We start from the raw sequence: 21723 nt of genomic DNA, 5'->3' as shown, positions 1-21723 counted from the left end.
GGGATTCACTGAACACATGTGGCAGTAAAACTTGAATTTCTAGCCTGAACATGAAAATCTGTGTTTGGAGACTCTCGACTAATCACTTTGTATAGAAAACACTTTTCTATTTCCAAACTCAACATTGAATTTTACTAAAATGAGTTCATAGTAAAAGATTTTTTCTTTGGGCGACCTAAATCTCCATCTCATCCAATGGTGGAGCATAATATAGGCAGATGTAACCTTAGTTGTATTTCGATGACTAAACACTATGTTAACATCAACATTACTCACCTATGTCACCTCAGTTTACTAATCCATACACATGGTTTTGCTTATTTATGAATGAATCAGAGTCAACAATGTCTCTTCAATGGGACTCTCTGGACCTACCTGCAACTTTCATGGCTTTGGAGTCAACAACATTGTCCACCCTCCTCAAATTTCATATAATGTATTTCTTTATCCACATTTCATCTTATCATATAATGTATTTCTTTATGGACAATAAGGGATCAAGAAAATTATATAACAGGAGGCGAATTTAAACAATAAAAATGTATAGTGCGGGATCAAAAATTATACATCAACAAGAGAATATATATATAAGAGGTGGCGGATTTAAACAACAAGAATGTATAGTGCAGGTTCAGAAATAATACATCAACTAAAAGGAGTCCACCTATCCAATACAGAAATCAATTAGAAACAACTTATCTCATGTCCTAATTGACAAACGACACGTCAAAAAGCCACCCAAACAAACACGATAAAATGAAAATTAACCGGGGCCTAAAAGTCAGCAACAAATTAAAGAAACGGAGGGGGGAAATAAGTGTTACAATTGATCAGTATAAATACACACAGAATTAGCCTAGAGCTCCATTGTTGAATTATCGTGTTCTAACTACTCTTGAAATAGTTACAAGAGTTGTACTAGTATTTTAATATAAATTAACTTAATTGTGGCCTTAACTGCATAAAATTATGATTAGTACTAGTATTATTTTGCTTACTTGAGGTTCATAATTTCGTATGAGAATCCAATGCATAAGCAGTAAAAAGATAATTCTTATATATATATATATTTTCACTCAAATGTGACGTCATTCGTCTCATACTGAGAACCTTTCATGTTTACATTTTTACCAACAACGTTTTACTGATTGGATGTGTCATCACAAAATGCACAGTAAATGTGAGGGGGATCTGCAGTAACTCATCCTAATCCCTCATCTGCTATTCATTGATGCTGAGATATTTTATACATAAACTGTAGCTTTATCACCAACCGTATCTTCAAAAGTAACAATTCATAAATGTAATATTATTTTCGGAAATTTAAATATAATCATTATTGTTTGGTTTGAAAAAAGCGGATGCCGGTTTCGATGGACCCGGATGGTTGTGCCAGAAACTGTGGTAGTTCTAAAGAGAGATCCAAACAATATTTCAGAAGGAAGATTGCGGGGCCAGGCGATTGTGTTGAGGTCTGGAATGACCGCCTCTGGGTTCTTTTTGTCTTTGATAAAGGACTTTGGAATTATTAACTGGTTAGGAAGAACTGAGAAAGTAATTGAAAATACTGTAAAATTATCTAATGAAAAGTAAAGTGCATGATTGAAACTAATCATATTGAAAGTGCATTGCAATGAGAATAAAGATTGTATTGAAATGCGTTTTTGGCGTTGAGCCCTTTCTAAGTTACAATATCATGCCCCATTTATAGAATTTAGTAATGGTAGCTTGCATGTAACCGCTTGCTTCCTAAGCTTCCATGTATCCCATGACTTTGCATGTAACTGTTTGTTTCCTTGGTTGCCATGTGTCCCAAGACTTTTCACTGGAACGTCGTAGTACCTTTCCATTAGACCGACCAGTCTCTTAGGCTGCCATGTGTTCCATGACTTTGCATGTAACCACTTGTAACCGCTCACTTCCTATGATGTGTCCTATGACTTTGCATGTAACCACTTACTTCCTAAGCTGCCATGTGTCCCATGACTTTGCATGTAACCGCTAGCTTCCTTGGCTGTCATGTGTTCTAAGACTTTCCACTGGAATGTCGTAGTAACTTTCCATTGGAATCGACCAGCTTCCTAGGCTGCTACGTGTCCTATGACTTTGCATGTAACCGCTCACTTTCTAGGCTGCCATGTGTCCCATGACTTTCTGTATAACCACTCATTTCTTAAGCTGCAATGTGTCCCATGACTTTGCATATAATCACTTGTAACTGCTTGTTTCCTTGGCTACCATGTGTCCCAAGACTTTCCACTGGAATGTGGTAGTACCTTTCCATTGAAATCGACCAGGGTAATCTCCTACTGGAAAGTGGAAAATAAGGGTGTAAACATTGCCCCCCAAATTTGATGTGCCTGATATTCTTTGAAGAATTGTAAGGCATATCAAATTTTAGATGTGAGTGAGAATTTGCCATGCGATATTCTTATTGTTAAGGAATTGAACAAGTAAAACTTTTCAGCCGGAATGTACCATTAGGCCGAAAACTTTTAAGCAGTTTTATTTAACTAAATGAAGATTTGAAGCCTCACGTCCAATTTCGTTACCCCCCGAGGTCTGGAGGTTTACGAGGAGGACGAATTTGTATATCTTCAGGCCAAAACCATAGTTGATTTGCCAAGTTTTGCCGCCCAAAATTCACAAGATGTGAATTTGGGACAAATAAAATAATAACATTTTTTTCCAAAATTGGAAGAAAAATACTATAACCGTTATATTTTTCAAGTGGAAGAATATACAACGATTGAGAAGCTTGTGCCGTTTCCGATGGAAAATCTGGTTGTGGAAAATCTTATTCCAATGGAAGAAGTGATAACGGCTTCCTATAGACTAGTTTGTCGACCTTCTTCATGGCCAAGCCACAGTTTTGCTGGGAGAAGTCAGCAAGTTGGCTTGTATTTTTTGGCCAACCTTTGGGTAAGTTGGCCATTGGATGCCTCCCAAACACCACTGGAATAGGATTTGGGTCTTCCAAATGAATACTCCTCCGACGGATTAGATTTACTCATTGATTAGGAGGTTTCCTTAGAGGGTGTTCAATTTCGAATGCTATTAGAAAGGCTATAAGTGGCCTTAGAGGTGTGCTTGTAGGCTGCTGAATGTTCGAAAGTGGAACATTCTGTTGGACCTGAAATTGAACTTTCTGGATTGCTACTGGTGGAGGGTTCTGCACCTTAAGTGGAACCTGCACCTGCGATGGAAGTGGTTGAGCTACCGCCAGTGGAATCGACTTCCCTGTTGCTGAAGGGTTCTGCACCTTAGGTGGAACCTGCTTCTGCGATGGAAGTGGTTGAGCTACTGCCAGTGGAATTGACTTTACTGTTGGCGGAATCGACTTCACTACTGATGGAATTGAAACCATAAGTTTGGGTAATGAATTTATAGTTTCTGGCCAACCTTTGGATAAATTGGCTATTAGATGCCCCCCAAACACCACTAGAATTGGCTTTGGGTCTAGGTTATTCCTCCAGCGATCTCTACTGCCTCCTTCTTCAGGAAGCTCCCTTGGTACGTTCTGCCCCCCAACTGCCATAGGAAAAACCTGAGGTAGTTTTTGAGGAATGGTAGGAGGTGGCTGAACATTCTGCTAGCCAACATTGGGTGGAAAATACAACTGATTTCCCAATTGACCTGCTTGAGTTGTACCATGCTGTTCTATTGGAATAGACATCGATTGTGCATATGGCATCTGCGTCGTCTGTGCCTGTGGCATGGAATGCACAGGCTGATAATAAGGACTTCCCTTAACAAAAGTACTTGGCATGTTCACTGGAATGACCAATTGATGAGAACCTTCTGAATTGCTTGACCTATCGGTTATGCTTTTATTAATATTGGCAATGCTTTGATTAATACTGGCCATGCTTTGAGGAAGACTGGCCATGCTTTGAGAAAAATTAGCCGAAGACTGGTTAAATGAAGCTAACTGGTCCAGTAATTGATCCATCTTCACGTTTTGCGCAAAGATGGCTTCTTTACGACTACGAGCAATCTTCTCTATCACATCCATGATAGGTTCGTTTGCTTTGATGAACTTTGTAACCATATTTTCTTCTTCTTCAGGAATGGCTCTAGAACTTTCATCAGGAAGTCCAATAGCCTGTTCCTCTTCAATTTCGGTAGGATCTTGAACAGATTTGCCGTTTTTTTTTTCCTCCCGCTATAGAAACACTCCTTTCGGAATGTCCCACCGGGCATGCCACTATGTTTGGCCTAAAAAAAGCGGGTGCCGGTTCCGATGGAACCGGATGGGGGTGCCAGGAACTGCGATAGTTCCAAAGAGAGATCCAAACAATATTCCAGAAGGAAGACTGCAGGACCAGGCGACTGTGTTGAGGTCTGGAATGACCACTTCTGGGTTCTTTTTGCCTTTGATAAAGGACTTCGGGATTGTTAACTGGCTAGGAAGAACTGAGAAAGTAATTGGAAATACTGTAAAATTATCTAATGAAAGTAAAGTGCAGGACTGAAACTAATCATTTTGAAAGTGCTTTGCAATGAGAATAAAGATTGTATTGAAATGCATTTTTGGTGTTGAACCCTTTCTAAGTTACAATATCATGCCCCATTTATAGAATTTAGTAATGGTAGCTTGCATGTAACCGCTTGCTTCCTAAGCTTCCATGTATCCCATGACTTTGCATGTAACCGCTTGCTTCCTTGGTTGCCATGTGTACCAAGACTTTCCACTGGAACATTGTAGTACATTTCCATTGGACCGACCAGCTTCTTAGGCTGCCATGTGTCCCATGACTTTGCATGTAACCACTTGTAGCCGCTCACTTCCTAGGATGTGTCCTATGACTTTGCTTGTAACCGCTTGTAACCACTTATTTCCTAAGCTGCCATGTGTTCAATGACTTTGCATGTAACCGCTCACTTTCTAGGCTGTCATGCGTCCCATGACATTTTTATAACCACTCACTTCTTAAGCTGCCATGTGTCCCATGACTTTGCATGTAACCACTTGTAACCGCTTGCTTCCTTGGCTGCCATGTGTCTCAAGACTTTCCACTCGAATGTGGTATTACCTTTCCATTGAAATCAACCAGGGTAATCTCTTACTGGAAAGTGAAAAATAAGGGTGTAAACAATTATATTTGTCAAATTAGTTGTTTTCCTTGATAAACAATCTACTAATATTATTTTTGTTATTTGTAATTTAATATATGAAATGAAAAAAGTGAATAAATATTGATATTTAAATTGCTAAATTATCGAATTGAGTCCCAAGTGAAATTTTTTTTAGTATAGAAAAGAGAATGGAGATTTATTATATATCTTTTCTTTTTTTATTAAGTTCGAGTACGTAATAGTTAGATTTTTGATGAAAATGACAAAATGAAATGAAAAAAGTGCAATATTATTTATTGTTTGTAGTTACATGATCTATGAAAACAAATAAAATAAAATAAGAAAAGCAAAAAGAAATCAAAGTAGATCTCACTATCAATATCTATCATGCGATTTTAATTCTAGAATTGTATCTACCACTTTCCGTCCAAGTCTCTATTAGTTTCTTATATCACATTCATGTGATAAGAAATTTGTCAAAATCAAATTCATTTCAATGCATTCAAACAGCCGTTACCAGAAAGAAATCAAAATGATCATACCGGTGGATGAAAGATATTATGAAAAGAAAAACATGATATTTACTATTTATAACCCTCAATAAAAAAAGTTTTAAACATAAATATTGCTAACTCTAATAAATGTATTGGAGAAGTTTTTGATACCCTAAAAAGGAAAAAAAAAATTAAGTAAGTATAAAATATTTCAAAATTTATTGTCAAAATCTTGTTATTTTTTTCCCAACGTCCAAATCATGAATTAAAATCGAGTAATCTTTTATCCAATAATGTTGTATTTAATAGGGGCTACCATAAAATCACAGTACAATTAATCATCTGCATTTAAAATTTTCCTAACTCCACTGTCACACCACCAATCTCACATAAAATTTCACAATGGTGCATCTCACTCTCACATGGCTTCTGATGACCTGTCCAAATCATCTCCATCCCTCATCTCCCACGTCACCACAAATTACACTTCTACACGGTAAAACTTACACCTTTTTTATTTCCAGTAATGTTGTATTTAATGGAGGGTAATTTCATTAGAATTTTTTTACAAAATAGCAAGAGCTTTACTGGTATTATACGTGGCCAATTAAATCACATGGTAAAGTTATAATATAATTACATTAAAATTTCTTAGAAAAAAGGTAGGAACTTTACTGGTATTGTAGACAGTTGATTAAATCATAAAGAGTCATGAAAATCGAACGGTTCGTGATGAATGTGTGGAGATTGTAATTTGCATTAGAATTTGTTAGAAAAATGGCAACAGCATGCAACATCGGGTGAACATTTGTCCCAGAGAGGTTTACCTGCGTTGCACGTGCCACCTATAAAAGGCCACGTCAGTTATGATGACCATAATATGAGTGGAATGGTCCAGAAACCACAGTGGTAAAAACGAGAGTTTTAGAGAGAGAGAGAGAGAGAGAGAGAGAGAGAGGGTGCGTATGCGTATAGAGAGAGAAACACTTGCGTCTGAGGCTTGAAGCTTATCACTACTGTTGTTATCTACCACCACCAAGTTCTCTCATTTTCGCTCCAGAAAAGGAAAACTACTAATGGGGGAGGTTTTTAATGGCTTAATCTTCTCAATATTTCAGCATAATTTTTCATTTTCTATCAGTTTTTTCTGTGTCCTGTGTTTGTTTTGGTACTGATTTAAGATACTGGGTTGTGTTTTTCCAGGAAGAAAAGAAGCCAGCGGAAAAGAAAATGGAGGAAAAGAAACCAGAGGAAGAAAAAAAACCAGCTGAAGGGAAAGAAGAAGGAAAATCTGAGAAACCAAGCGAGGAAAAGAAAGAAGAGAAGAAAACAGAGGATTCGAAGGAGACACCGCCGCCGCCGCCGCCGCAAGAGGTTGTGTTGAGAGTCTTCATGCATTGTGAAGGGTGTGCCAGAAAGGTCCGAAGATGTCTCAAAGGCTTTGAAGGTCACAACTTTTTTTCTATTTTTTTTTACCTTTTAGATCTACAGATGCTCTGTTTTGTCTATGAATCGAAGAACCCAGTTCAATGTGCTTGATTTCTCAGGCGTTGAGGATGTTCTGACTGATTGCAAGACACACAAGGTGGTTGTGAAGGGAGAGAAAGCAGATCCATTGAAGGTTCTAGAGAGAGTTCAGAGGAAGAGTCACCGACAGGTTGAGCTTCTCTCACCCATACCGAAACCACCGGCCGAAGATGCCAAGAAGCCTGAAGAAAAAGAAGCTCCCAAACCAGAAGAGAAAAAGGAGGAGGTTTGTGAATTGTTGTCTCTTATCTATGTGGATCTTCCATTGTTATGGTTTTTGAGTTCTTGTCTTCTTTGTTGCTTCGCAGCCTCAGGTGATTACTGTATTTCTGAAAGTTCACATGCACTGTGAGGCTTGTGCTCAAGAAATCAAAAAAAGGATACTGAGAATGAAAGGTAACATTTTTTTTACAATCCAATATTCCAATTAGATTATTTTAATCACTTTTTTTTTTTGGGTTCGTTCTGCAAAGTAATTCCATTCTCTCTTTTGAATCTCTAATTATATATATAAAGAGGTTTATGATTCTGTGGTCTCAATCTTTCACTATCTTACATTCTTTGGTTGGACTCAATTATTGAATGGAATTTCTTCTTCAAGTTTTGAAGTCAAAATAGGGTCATTAAATAACAATTAATTTTCAATTGAATGTGAAATTAGTTGACCCATTAAACATAGATTACTTGAAATTCGTAGAAAACCCAATTGATCTGTATATGTTTGCATACAGGTGTTGAGAACGCAGAGCCAGATCTAAAGGGGTCGCAAGTGACAGTGAAAGGCGTGTTCGACCCACCAAAGCTGGTGGAGTACGTGCACAAGAGAACAGGAAAACACGCAGTGATAGTGAAGCAAGAGCCAGAGAAAAAAGAGGAAGAGAAGGCAACGGAAGGCAAAGAAGAGAAGAAAGGCGAAGACGGAGACAAAGACGGGAAGAAAGGCGGTGGAGGTGCGGAAGAGAAGAAGGAAGGCGGCGGCGACGCGGCGGCAAAACCAGATTCTGCGGCGGAGGAGGACGAGAAGTTGGTGGATGTGAAGAAGAACGATTTTCACTACTACTACCCACAACAGTACCAGGTTTACCCGGCGAGGTACGCCGCCGAAATGTACAACCAGTACCCTCCACAGATCTTCAGTGACGAGAACCCTAATGCCTGTAGTGTGATGTAAAAAGGGATGGATGTGAGGGGCAAAATGGGGATAAATGACCCCTTTTTAGTCGCTCAATTGCGCTACATGTGCCCTGTTTGGAGGGGGAGACTGCAGAGGAACTGTAGAATTTTGTGAGGATTGTACTACTTTGTCCCTTTTTCTTTAATCGTTGTTACATAAACTGATATAACTCATAATATAATAATAATAATAATAATAATAATAATAATAATATGGTAACGTATATAAAATAAAAAATGTCGTACCTTAATTTGTTTATTATTATGTGCGTTGAAGTTGCAAAATTTATGGTAGTTGAATCTATTTTATATTTGAACAAGTGGGTGTGGAGTAAATGAGTGTGTGATGAGAAATGGACCTGAAACAGTAGTTTCTATCTTCAATGACTTCATTATTTCCCCATAAATCTTCAATGAGGTAATAATTATGGTGTGTGTAAATCAATATAATCTGGGGTGGATTACCGTGAGCCTCTGTTAGATTTTGTTATTTAATTATGGTGTGATTATGAAAATGAGCGAGAGGGACATCATTTCATAATCTATTATCGGAAACATACATTCATTCCATAATTCACCACAGCACACCTACAGTTTCTAGTGCCCAGCCCAAGCTAATTCAGTGAACTTGTCTGGTAATTTTGGTTTGGTTACGGCACACCAAGAATCTCCCGTGCCGCATACACTAGGCAACCCGACCCAGTCCAGTGAACTTATCTGGTAACTTTGGTTATTGAAGTGAAAATAAATTTTCGGTAAATAATGTGTTACCACCAAGATGGTAGTAGTAAACTAGTAATACGGAGTCAAAAATTATTTCAGGCCAATCACATTGAAAATGATATAAAATATATATTTTTCAATTAAAAAGAGAAATATAGGTTAAAGAAAATTTATCATTGTCAAATAAATTCCATCAGAGAAAAATAAGTACTTAAAATAGATGAAGGAGACACACACAAACCCATGTTTGGAACTTGAAAAAGTAAGGGATCAACTCAGGGTTGGTTGAGGTGTTTTGAGGGTTCAGCCAATTTTGGCCCAAGTGTAGGAAAAGTTGAAAAGAAAAACAGAGCGGAAGATTTTTTTTTTTTTTTTTTAAACTAAAGTTGAGTTGTTTTTAATGATAGTACTTTTTACTTTTTAATATTCAAATATTTGATTGAGGATAAGTAAAATATTTTGCATACCTTAAAAAGTGGGATAAGATTAATAATTTTGCATAAAAGAAGGGGCACTGTGTTACTTGACGAGTGGACACGTTAGTTGTCAATAGGAAAAAAATATTTGTTTTGAAAATTTGTGAAATAGTACAGATTTAAATTCATTTTAATTATAATTACTATTATTTTTGTTAAGTCAAAATTCTCCCAAAATTAGGAAAAAGGTAGTTGGAACCATGTGGTGTTATACTGTTATATAGTAGTACACTATCCATGGGGATTCTCCTGGTTAAAGTATCACATCAGAGTAGGTTGTTGCTACCCTTCACTTTCCACCTCCAACTACTCAAAACTACCTTTGCTTGCAGTCGGTAAAGTTATTTTTTCTTATTTTATTTTATTTTTTTCAGTTAAAATATTTTATTCCTTGCTATCTCTTTCAGTCCACAGAGAGTTGAGCTTATAAGTCCCTGACACGTAAGTTGGAAGTTGAAATATAATCTTTCAAAGCACACGCGAATGTTTATATTGTGACCAAAAGAGAATCCAAATGATAAATAGCTCATTTATTTTGTTATTTATTTATTTATCTCTATGTTCAAATGAAACAATTAACGTTGTCTAATGGATGTCCAAACCAGGCTTGTTGCTTAATTCGTTAATTACAACTCAGTATGCCTTTTTTCAAGTTTCTACGTCCACCAATTTGTCAATTTTTGTACCGGGCCACTTTTCACTAGACGTACAGTCTTTGCTTCCATGCATTTTCACTGTCTCTTGAGAGCACCATCTCCATAAAGTACCCTCATTATTTATCATACATATATATATATATCCTATTGATGGATTGTATGGTGACAGGGTTGGCCTCAACTTTATGGTACAATTTTTCGTTTTTGAATTTGTGGACTCTAGTGAACACCATAGATACCTGAAATCCACCTTCTCGTTTCATGTAAAAGGTGCCAAATGGGACTCGATGTATGGAAATAGTGTTGGAGATCAAACTAAAGGTCCAAATGTCGCAAGCCATGTAAAAAATGCATGCCCCATTGCCTAGAAATTACCATGTGAATGGCTTAGTAAGTTCTTTCTCATACTTTTAACATTATTTAATGATTTTAATGTGTATAGTTTCCACAAGTTGACTTTTGTTTTGAATACTATTATTTGAGTTAAAAAAGAGGGTACGAAAGTTCGACACATTTGATTATATATGTGTGTGTGTGTGAGAGAGAGAGAGTAAAAATTGATATCATTCTTGTACCAAAATTTGACGTTCGATAGTGATTACTTATCATTTTTCATATTATTTTCATGTTTGGCTTTTCTTCTCAAATAAATGTCACTTAATGTCGCAAACCATGTAAAAAATGCATGCCCCATTGCCTAGAAATTACCATGTGAATGGCTTAGTAAGTTCTTACTCATGCTTTTAACATTATTTAATGATTTTAATGTGTTTAGTTCCGACAAGTTGACTTTCGTTTTGAATACTATTATTTGAGTTTAAAAAGAGAGTACGAAAGTCCGACACATTTGATTATATATATATATATGTGTGTGTGTGTGTGAGAGTAAAAATTAATATCACTCTTGTACCAGAATTTGACGTTGGATAGTGACTACTTATCATTTTTGATATTATTTTCATGTTTGGCTTTTCTTCTCAAATAAATGTCACTTAATGTCGCAAACCATGTAAAAAATGCATGCCCCATTGCCTAGAAATTACCATGTGAATGGCTTAGTAAGTTCTTTCTCATGCTTTTAACATTATTTAATGATTTTAATGTGTTTAGTTCCTATAAGTTGACTTTCGTTTTGAATACTATTATTTGAGTTAAAAAAGAGAGTACGAAAGTTCGATATATTTGATTATATATATATATATGTGTGTGTGTGAGAGAGAGTAAAAATTGATATCATATCAGAATTTGACGTTCGACAGTGACTACTTATCATTTTTCATATTATTTTCATGTTTGGCTTTTCATTCTCAAATAAAATCAAGTTCTTAACTTGCATGGAGTATTGAGAATTGGCGATCGGGACTTTTGAAATCTATCCAGAGGTTTGAGCGTGAGGACTAGGCCTTTCAAAAGTGCTGGTGTGTGTGTGTGTGTAAGAGTTGTTGGATTTGAGGTTTGTTAATATCCTTTTCAAAAGCTGTATCATTCACAAAGGATTACAGGTGATGATCGATATTTAATATAGCAATTAGGTATTAAGTGCATTCATAGGCACAATGATTCGAGAGTTACTGGCCTCTCTTATTGCAATAAAATTAATCAGGCTTTCCTTGTCTATATATATATATAGGTAGTGATTCCTTTCAATTGTATCATAATTACCTACCTTTCCGACTTTCAACCACTGCCATCCTTTTAATTTACTCCAAATTCCGCAATAAAGCTTGTATTGATCACCTTATAAGGATCTGTTTGGCATTTTAGTGCAAAAAAACTACTTTCAAACTCGAATCCATGCTTAGAATGATCACAAAATTCTTCAAAGTGATATTGAGAAAAACCATATTTGTAAATCCTCTAAAGGGAGAAATTTATTCTGTCAACATTCTCTACGTACATTCTTATTCTCCCTTTTGTTGACTGTTTAATCTTCTTTTAATAAACACACCCTTTGAAGCTCAATTTTTTTATATGCTAGTAAGTAAAAAGTGAAGTGTAAAGAAGACAACCTCAGAGAATATTTTTTTTTTCTCTCTTTTAAAGAATTAGAAAGGATCAAAATTACTTTCAATATACTCCTTCTATCTCACCAAAAAATTGAATTCACGGTGATGAATTCACTCTCAATTTGCCAACGCGTGCGAATTATGTGATTTAACTTGTTGACTTTTGTGAGCTGTCGCTCACGGCTCACCACCTCCACTCTTGTATATCTAATGAGAAATGGGCCTTGATTTTGTTATCATATTTAGTTCTCTCTACTAGTAGCATGGTTCTCGGTCTTATTTTCTATAATAATTAACATATTAAAAATCTCAACTGATTAAGAAGTGTACAACTTTTCATTCATTAGACGGGCGGAATCAAAAATGCATAATAGGATGAGTTAATCTATTCTAAAATGGAATAATACTATTAAAATTATTATTATTATTTTGAACTGGGCTAAAAATTACCTCTAATAATTTTTTTTTTAGTGGGTTCAGTCCCACCAAAGCTCACATGTCGATCTGGCCTTGAATTATGAGGTCTAAATTAAACAAAGCTCGATATATTTGCTTAGTTGTGGTAAGTTTAGATTTTAAATTTTTACAAAACTTTGATTAATTACAATTCAATACGCAAATAATAAAAACAATAAAAATGACATATCCAAAAGAGACCGTGTAAAAATTTATAATAAACCCGTGTTTAGATTTATCTAATAAATGAAGCGGGTGGGGTTGTCGCCGAGGACACTAAAGTAGGATTTGGAGGAAGAAAAAGATAAGCCAAAGCTCTCCCATAGTCTGTCCCACTCTCTATACCGTGATCGTCAACATTTTATCCATTATTATTATAATTGTAAGACCTAAGTTGTAATGGATGTTGCAACAATAAATCCGACTTTTCTGAGGCAGGACCTATTTAAAATTAATTATTAAAATTAGGTTTGTTCCCACAAAATTATACAGTACTCCAATAAATTATGAAGTGCCTCGAAAACGTCGACGTGTACCTCTGAACTTACTTTACCAAAACAGTTAATTAATTGTAATTAAACAAATCCCATTAATGGTGATAATTCCATTCTGGGGGCGGAACTTAACAAGCGGCCCACTAAATATTCTTGGTTGGTATGGTGGCCCACTGAAAAGTTACTGATTGCTAAAAATTTCTGACCTCCACTAAATTTTTCTGACAACCCTTTGGCAGATTCACTAGAGGCCCATAAACTGTGACGGAGAGCTCGAATTTTCACGCACACGTATATACGCATCCATATCCATCTTAAATCATAACTTCACATGCAAGGCGCCGCCATGCTTCACACCTCTCTCCTTCACCATGTCCAAATCTCTTCGTGCCTTCAACGCGCATACAATGCCCATCCCTCTCCAACTTCTCTATCACATATATATATATAAAATATAATTATATATATTAATTTAATGTTATACAACGCGGTACTATTTATCATTACTAAATCTGGGCACTTAATACGAATTCTTCTGCAAGGTATTGTGAGGATAATATCTAATTAACTAAATTGATTTGCTATTAATTTGATTGATTCTCAAAGGAAGATGGGCTTTTGAAGAGGAGAGGCTCATTCTTCATCATCAGATTATTTTCCTGTGGACACAATGACCATGACGCCAGCTTCATCGGGAATATTCCTTTGTGATTCAGGTTGAGTTGCTTCACGCTCCGTAAAAAAGCGTGAAATCAGAACGCCGATATTATAGTAGCATTTTGGATCAGGCTTCCACGTGATGAGTCCAGAATAATTACGGGCCGAGCCCACGTGACTGCTGCTGCGACTGTCTGTCACAAGTCTTTGTGGGAAAGTATTTTCGTACGTTTCGGGTTTTGTCTTTTTCTATACGTTACATGACATGAGCCTGCTGTACAGTTTTGAACAACATCCTCTCCATCCTCCATGTCTATAATCAGTTCCAATTACATTACAATGAGATATCACTCCTTTCAACTAGGTCAAATTTACATCATTTTAATGTTGGGAATAGCACAAAAACAAACAATCAACCAAAAACAATTATGTATTAATTTCAAAACTAGACTCTTTTTAATTCAACTTCATGATTAGAAATCGTGGTATGAATCACCATATCGTTTGTGGTCGTAATGTAACATATTCAAAAATTTAGACGAATATTAATATAAACCGAATAAATTGATGGGTTCATGAAATTGTGTAATGATATTTTACCCTTAAAAAAGACTACAAAGTGTATGAACTTAAGGTATAAAAAAAAACTCTAAGCCAAGAAAAAAAAAAAAAATTAGCATTTACTTGTAGGCCTAATTCAAATATTAGCGATGACGTACCAACCAATAATTATATCATACAAATAAAATGGAGTTGAGTATTCAAATAAATACCGATTCAATATCGGTATGATTTTTTTGACCAAATAATCTAATCTCACTCATCAAATGAATTTTAAACCGTTTTCTTGTCCATAAGTTTAAACTAATAGAAATTACACCGTACCCTTGATGATTTTTATTTGATTGTATGCCAAAAAAAAAAGAAGTAGATTTTTTGAATTACGTTATTACAGAAAATGAAATGAAATTGACCGGTTGTTTTTTTTTTTTTTTTGGGCGTACTGAAAGCATATCTTTTTAAGATACTACCCTAAGCAGTGAGGGATAGGAGGAGGGTACAATGATGATGGATGGGTTAGACTGTGCTTTGGGCATTTCGTCAGAAGATGTAGGGTTGCAATAATTGGGCAGAGAAATTAATTTGTGCCCTTTTCCTGTCTCGTGAGCCAGGCCACCATGTTGGACCACCCATGCAATAACATAACTACTACAGTACTAATCATTTAGATTATCATTTGAATTTATGATTGACTTCATTTTATGAGGAAGATCAAATCCAAAACAACACTCATATGTGTCACATGGCACTCAAATATTTATATATTAAAATATGTAAACTTTACACCAGACAATTTAAGATATACATGACTTGATCTTAGCCAAAAAAAAAAAAAATGGAGTATAATGAAAAATATGATTATTATATACATTTAATTAATATAAGTTCATATCCACATAAAAGATGATGAATTAGGGAGCATTGCCCCTTGTTGGATTGAAGCAGTTTTGGATAATCATATAAGCGCTTTTGTTCCAGTGTTGGGTGATGAATGAAAGCACTAATATTACAATGGGGATAAAAAGGTACAACTGTTTGTGATTATTAGATAAAATAATTTCATATCCAAAGAAAAGATGATGAATTATATAAAAGAGAGAAAAAAAGAAAAGTAATAAAATAATTAAGTTCATGTCCATAGAAAACATAAGTTTTTTTGTTCAAGTGTTGGGTGATGAATGAAATCAACAACATAAAAGTATGAAATAAAAAAATAAAAAAAATAAAAAAAACTGCTGTAGAACTCTGTGATCAGAAAAAGTTTCAGTGGCTCATAAATTTGTTGATATTGTATGTGGTACAAAGTTGGGGACATTAGTGCGGTGTAATCCTCAATCATTTCGGTCACATGTCTTGCTCAAAATGTGATTTGATTAGAGCCCCAAAAGACCAAACAAAGCGGGGTTGGCAGTAATGTTATTTTAGCCTTTTGCCTTCAGATATTTTTCTCCACCTCCTATGATTACACAAATAAGATTCTCAATCTTTGGTCTCTAATACGTAATTGTTATGGTATCGCTGAGTCAAGAATGCAACATCACTTTGATAGAAGATGTAATAATAACAGAAATGCGTTGCATTATTTATTACATAATGTTATGATATTACAATATTGCGTCTTGATATCATATGTTACATCTGTGTTAGTATTTGCATCAATGCTGCATTGGTTAAGGTTAATCCATTTGGTCTTAATATAGAGAGAGTGGAGCAATGGGCCTAACTCAATGTGGGCCTGAGTGTACTTTTCTTTGCCTACTTGGGGTGGTGTCTATGTTCTCTTAGGATGTTTGCATTCAGATTGGGCTTGGGCCCAAAGCTGTTATCCCAAGATTAGAAAACCATTAATGCTGGTTTCTAAGCCAAGTGTTGGGACAGGAAACTTAGGGCTTGTTTGGTAACTCTAAAATTTTTTGAGTAACAAACCAAACACGCCTTTACTTTTAGTATTTTTTCGTATAATTAGTTGTTCTCACTTCTCATGGACAGCATTAGAACAACATAGTATAAAACTGGATTATTATAAATTGTTCCATGCGTGTTTAGAAGCTCAAAATCGTTACATAAACAGCCTGAGGGTTCCAATTCTAAACAGAAATATAGCACATGCAAACCAATATGAAGACCAAAGTTAAACAAGAAATCAAAAATAAAAATGAACAACATTGTTGGTAGGGACCATATGTGGTAAGATCACATAATGTGTTTTTGTTTGGGTTGCCATATTGATCTTGCTCGGATTATCTCTGCTTTATCACTTTGCATTCGAAGCAAGTGTGTGCTTCCCAATTCTGCTCTGCTATAATTTGAAACATCATTGGAAGCAACTCCCTTTTTCATACTAGTCAAGGACTCTAGCATATTTGATTGTCTACATTCACGCCTGTACTCCAATGTCATGCTTGTAAGATTGTAGTGTTCTAACACATTTATTGGCACACTCTGAAAACACATTGTGGCAAAACTATAAGAAACTCTTACTTCCACATTCAATTTGTGTGTGTGTGTGTGTGTGTTTTGATCTTTGAAATGTACCTCTAAAATCCATCCAATATACTTCACATTATTTACATGCTGATTTGCATCCATGTCACTCCATCTTGGCTGGTTTTTGCGAACAGAAACAGCAAGTGAGACTAATAAAGTATGGACTCGTGAAAGGTTTAAGTGTTGATCAACACGAATTATGTTGACGAGAGTTCTAACCTCACCGTCATCCTGATAACTAAAATTGAAACACTTGTAGTTATGATACTTACAGCTAGACCTGATCTGATTCTCTCCGCGGTTTCATCATTGAGTTTCTCAATTTTTTCGTTGTCTGCATCTGCTGTCGCGATGGCAACTCTGTTGAGGTAGAAGGGTTGGACCTCTTTCTTCACTTCATCCGGGATCTTAGACAACCTTCTTGTTTCTCTGTTCATGATCACCCAGGTACTGCAGAGGAAGATATAGAATTAGGAGTTAGGTTATAAGATTAGGAACTTGTGTGTACAATTCTATGACTTGGACACTCATGACCTTGTTGCCTTTGTTATGATCTTTTGAGTGTTGGTGTCCCGGATTATCCAGTCTCGACGCATTCCATTTTTTCCTGCTGCATCCACCCAAGTATCAATCTCAACCACATCTCCCCTGTCACATAAGGTCACCTTTCTTCGGTTAGTTGTATATGTGTACTAATTTATGAAGTATTATTTATAGTTTTACTCAATTATTTCAAGTCATTTCAAGTTTTTGTATAGGAGAATGGGAGAATTGTATATACCAGGAGCTATATTTTTCTACTTGGATGTGTATGCGAGTGACGACCCAAATGAGTTTCCTGAGGCTCATCTCCCTGGTTGTTCCGAAGCCATTCCCGGCAACTCCAGAGCTGGTAACATGATTCAGGGCTGTTTCCTACACTCATTTCATAAACAGTATAGTAATTTTAAGCTTTGTCAACCACTTTCAACTTCAAAATTAACCACATTCAAGCAAAGGGTAATGTACTAATGTCATGATTCTTAAGTAAGCTACAACTTTTGCCCTCATTAATTATGTGAAATTTAGAATAGTTTGGATTTCGCATGCCTTCTTGAACCAATCTGAAGCACACATTTTGGACACAACTTGTTGGATCACCATGGAAAAAGGTTTGGCATTTCCCCTTACATATAATATGGAAATTTTACAACCTAGATGGATGATATTTGTATATTGAAAACACATTATCTATTCATCATATTTAAAATCAGTGTGGTCATGACTATATGACGTTGTAACTGATAGTGGGCTGATTAATTAACAGTTCTCAAAAAAAAAAAAAAAAAAAAAAAAAAAAAAAATGTAAGAAAAACCAACCTGAAGGAGATTCATAAGTGTTTCCATGGTGGCAGTCTTATCCGGTCCGATTTCGTAAGACCTAATACAGAAGGTCTGTCTATAGACAAACCGGTCGTCCACAAAGCTACCAAGGAGAAAGGCATGAACAGGCTCTTCAATAACCTTGTTTACCTTTACCATGTTGCCACTGCTTCTTGTGTCCAAATATGGAACACCACCACCCACATCAATCCCATTCACTTTTTTGCCATTGATCATCATGTCCACACTCTGAAAACTATAACCATTTGCTTTCACTGAAAACCTTTGCCTCAACATGATGCCATTTCTCTTGCTCCGAAAACCCGGGTTCAAAACTTGGATGGCCCTGACCTCGTTCTTCCATTCCGCCCTGCATAAATCCTCTTGATAGTAGTGTGTGAAGTTCTTAGCTGAAGCCATGGATGTCATTACTAAAGTGTCATTCATTTACACACAAAATTTACAATACTACAAAATTTAAGTGTCATAAAAGAAGAACCATGTAGCTTCTAGCTAATGTATATTTGTTGAAAATATAAAAATTTAGATTTGCTAGCTAGTAGTTATAACCACTTGTTACAAAGGGTACAAGGCTAACACAGGAAGGGAAAGAAATTAAAGGGAAGGAAAAGGAAAATGTCTTTTAAAACTTGTGGTACAAAATATAAATAGTAGAGGAGGAGAGGGGATTTAATTTGTAGCTCAACTACTTGTTTGGGTGGGGGAGAAAATTTGAGAGGTGGATTGTAATTACAGATGATTCTTAGGTGTTAGTAATTGGCCAAACAGTTATCGTGCCATTCATTGTACTTTTTTTTGTCTTCTAGAAAAAAGGTTACCCCAAAGGGCTATAGAAGTAGAATGGTTCAGATTCGGGAGGAAATTAAATATGAAAAAAATTGTAGGTCATCTGTCTCCCGACTTTAGTCCACTGTGTGTATGTGTGTGTGTCTGTTGGATTAGTTTGGCACAGGGTGTAGAAATGCGAAAGGCAATAGTGGTTTTGAAAATCCAAAATGGGTCCTTTTAATGCGTAATGAGACTTTTTTTTATTTTTTTATTTTTTTATTATTTATTTATCCTTTCAAACGACCCCTTATTTGGAAAATGCTTCCAAAGAAGGAAGGGTGGAAAGTCAATTGACAATTCAAAGACTGTAGGCCCTTTAGCAAAAGAGAGTTGTTAAAAACTATAAAAAATACCACTTTTCTCTCCTTTCACTTTCTTCAACTTTGTCATTCTATATTGCAGTAATAGAATTAACAAGTCGTTTCTTGATAAACTTTTAACACATAGACAACACAATTTCAAAATAATCTTACTATTAATGCTTGTTAAGAGAGGTGAAAGAAAGATAGAAAGGGAAAGATAAGTAGATAAATGATAATGAGATGATGAGAAACTTCATATTTTATATATTTGTAGAGTTATGATAAAAGTTTTAAATTATAATAATATTCTTTATAAATTTTAAATGTTGAAAGGAGTAGCAATGGTCATAGTAAAAATAATTTTAAATTTTCTCGCTGTTTTTCCTAGCAAACAAAGTGCGTTGTAAACTTCTTCTTTTCTCTTATGCAGTATTCAATCAAACAAAAAGAGTGAATGACACAATCTTTTTGTAGAGATGTCTCCTCCATTACTTCTCTCTTTTTTATCTAATTTTCCTCAACAAATCAACAAAGCGTAAAGTAGTTTAGCATTGTGATCACAATCAATGGTCTACAAGTTAATGGTAATGCTACCGTGCGGTCTCTACCATGACGCTTCTCATGAGCTCTCTGTCTTATTGTTATTGAGGCATGAATCTAAAGGTTTGAAAGAGGATTTTATGAGTGCAATATAGTCAAAATTTTGTATTAAAATTCATTTACAATAAAAAAACACGAATTAGACAATTTTAAACACTATTTCTTTTGACCAAATTACACTATTAACTTTACTGGTCTTGTATATGGTATTTTGAACCGAGTTTTATTTTTTATTACAGTGAGATCATTTTTATATTGGCAATATGATTGTATAAGTTGTGCATTATTATTATTTTGTCCAAACTATATTGATTTAAAGGAGTGCACATGACCGCGTAATAGCATTACTCCAGAGGGGTTTGGTAATTACCAGATCACCTAATGTAGACGGCCTAATAAGGCCCAACATCAGGCCCAATCATCCAGGTTATGCGTGAGCTTAAAGCCTTAAAGAGCTGTCTTAAAACTCATGGAGGCCCATAAATGTAGGCTGAGTCCATAGAGTAGTTGGGCTCTAACATCAGTTCAAGCATGTGCACTAGAATAACTCTTCTGTTTTGCAAGTGTTTATTGGCCAACTTTACTTTTAAAAACTCTTTTAATTGGTCAGTCAATTGAGATGAATCACAAGATTTGAAAATGCAAGTTACAAATTTAAGAATTGTGTTATGGTTAATAAAAAAAAAACTCATTAATCGTATTAAAGGAGTGATATGTTTGACCCACAGTTTAATCCAATAGAGTAAAGACGCTGAGATAAATGTTTTAGAAGAATGAGAGGTTCCTAATTAAAGACTTGGATACTCTAAGTTAAATATTTTTAAAATTATTCTTAAGTTGAATTTTACATTTAAAATTTATCTACCACGTCAACTAATTTAAAAAAAATTTGAAAATTGCACTGTTTTGAAATAAGAAAAATTTATCAAAATTTAAAAACTGCACCGTTTTGAATTAAGAAAAATTTATCATACTCTAACGACGTTTATTCCTCATCTTTTCCAAAAATAGATTCTCCCTCTCTTTCCTCTTTATTCCTATATTAAATAAGTGTCTATAGTCTCTATTTCTCTTTTAACCTCAAGTTCTCTCTGATTTTTCCTATTTATAGGGTTATTGCAGTAAAAGTTGCATGTCTTGCAATCACATTGTCGTCCATCTTAATTTCATGACAAGGAACATTAATTTTTATTTTTTCGATCCTGGGAATGAGCAAGAGGAGAGAGAAGGGAGATTAAAAAAAGATGAGGAGAGAGAACGACGTTAAACATCGTTAGAGTATAGTGAATTTTTCTTAATTCAAAACGGTGTAATTTTTAAACTTTGGTAAATTTTCTTTATCTAAAAAATGTGCAGTTTTTAAATTTTTTTTAAATTAGTTGACATGGTTTTACACTAGATAAATTCTAGATATCACATATCAATCTATAGCAACTTATGATAAATTAAAATATATTTAACTTGGAGGATGTAAGTCCCCTAATTAAACATTCAAAAGAAACATTAAATGCAGCACTTTTTCTAAATTGTTTGCAACTTACCGAGAGTTGACATTCAGATCTCATCTAATTTTATCGTCTTAGGGTGACTCCAAAGGAAGAGATATGTTCTAATTTTTTTTTATTTCTAATTTTTTTCATAAACAATAATAATAAAATAGAAAGCCCCTTACTCACAAAAGAAATTAAAAAAAAAATGTGTTCCTCACACATTGATCTTTATTTGGGAAATCGTTGAACCGACTAGCACATGAAAAAGAGAGCAACACGTGGCTTGTGCTTTGTGTAAAGAACAAAGTAATTACTAGTATAATACAATAAA

At 35.1% G+C, this 21723-nt stretch overlaps 2 protein-coding genes across 2 annotated transcripts; one reads left to right on the top strand and one right to left on the bottom strand.

The window, feature by feature from the left end:
- The first annotated feature begins 6466 nt into the window (after window positions 1–6466).
- Window positions 6467–8419, top strand: LOC132307811 (heavy metal-associated isoprenylated plant protein 7-like). The gene is made up of 5 exons (XM_059805682.1): window positions 6467–6658; window positions 6777–7020; window positions 7121–7326; window positions 7409–7496; window positions 7832–8419. Exons 1-5 carry the CDS (start codon window positions 6650–6652, stop codon window positions 8269–8271), a joined length of 987 nt encoding a protein of 328 aa, XP_059661665.1. The 5' UTR covers window positions 6467–6649; the 3' UTR covers window positions 8272–8419.
- A 7961-nt stretch (window positions 8420–16380) lies between these two features.
- LOC132309800 (palmitoyl-acyl carrier protein thioesterase, chloroplastic-like) lies at window positions 16381–18571 on the bottom strand. Its single transcript, XM_059808073.1, has 6 exons — window positions 18149–18571; window positions 17571–17704; window positions 17324–17437; window positions 17062–17239; window positions 16838–16906; window positions 16381–16744 (listed from the first exon to the last, which is right to left on the bottom strand). The coding sequence occupies exons 1-6, from the start codon at window positions 18569–18571 to the stop codon at window positions 16496–16498; spliced, it is 1167 nt and encodes a 388-aa protein (XP_059664056.1). The 3' UTR covers window positions 16381–16495.
- Window positions 18572–21723: the final 3152 nt, after the last annotated feature.

The sequence above is a fragment of the Cornus florida genome, unplaced genomic scaffold (assembly GCF_030987335.1).
Source record: "Cornus florida cultivar Cherokee Brave unplaced genomic scaffold, ASM3098733v1 CherokeeBrave_3.0.0_Hap2_Chr05, whole genome shotgun sequence".
NCBI classification, from domain to species: domain Eukaryota; kingdom Viridiplantae; phylum Streptophyta; class Magnoliopsida; order Cornales; family Cornaceae; genus Cornus; species Cornus florida.
Note: the sequence above shows the minus strand (reverse complement) of the source record. Positions and strands in the feature narration are given on the sequence as shown.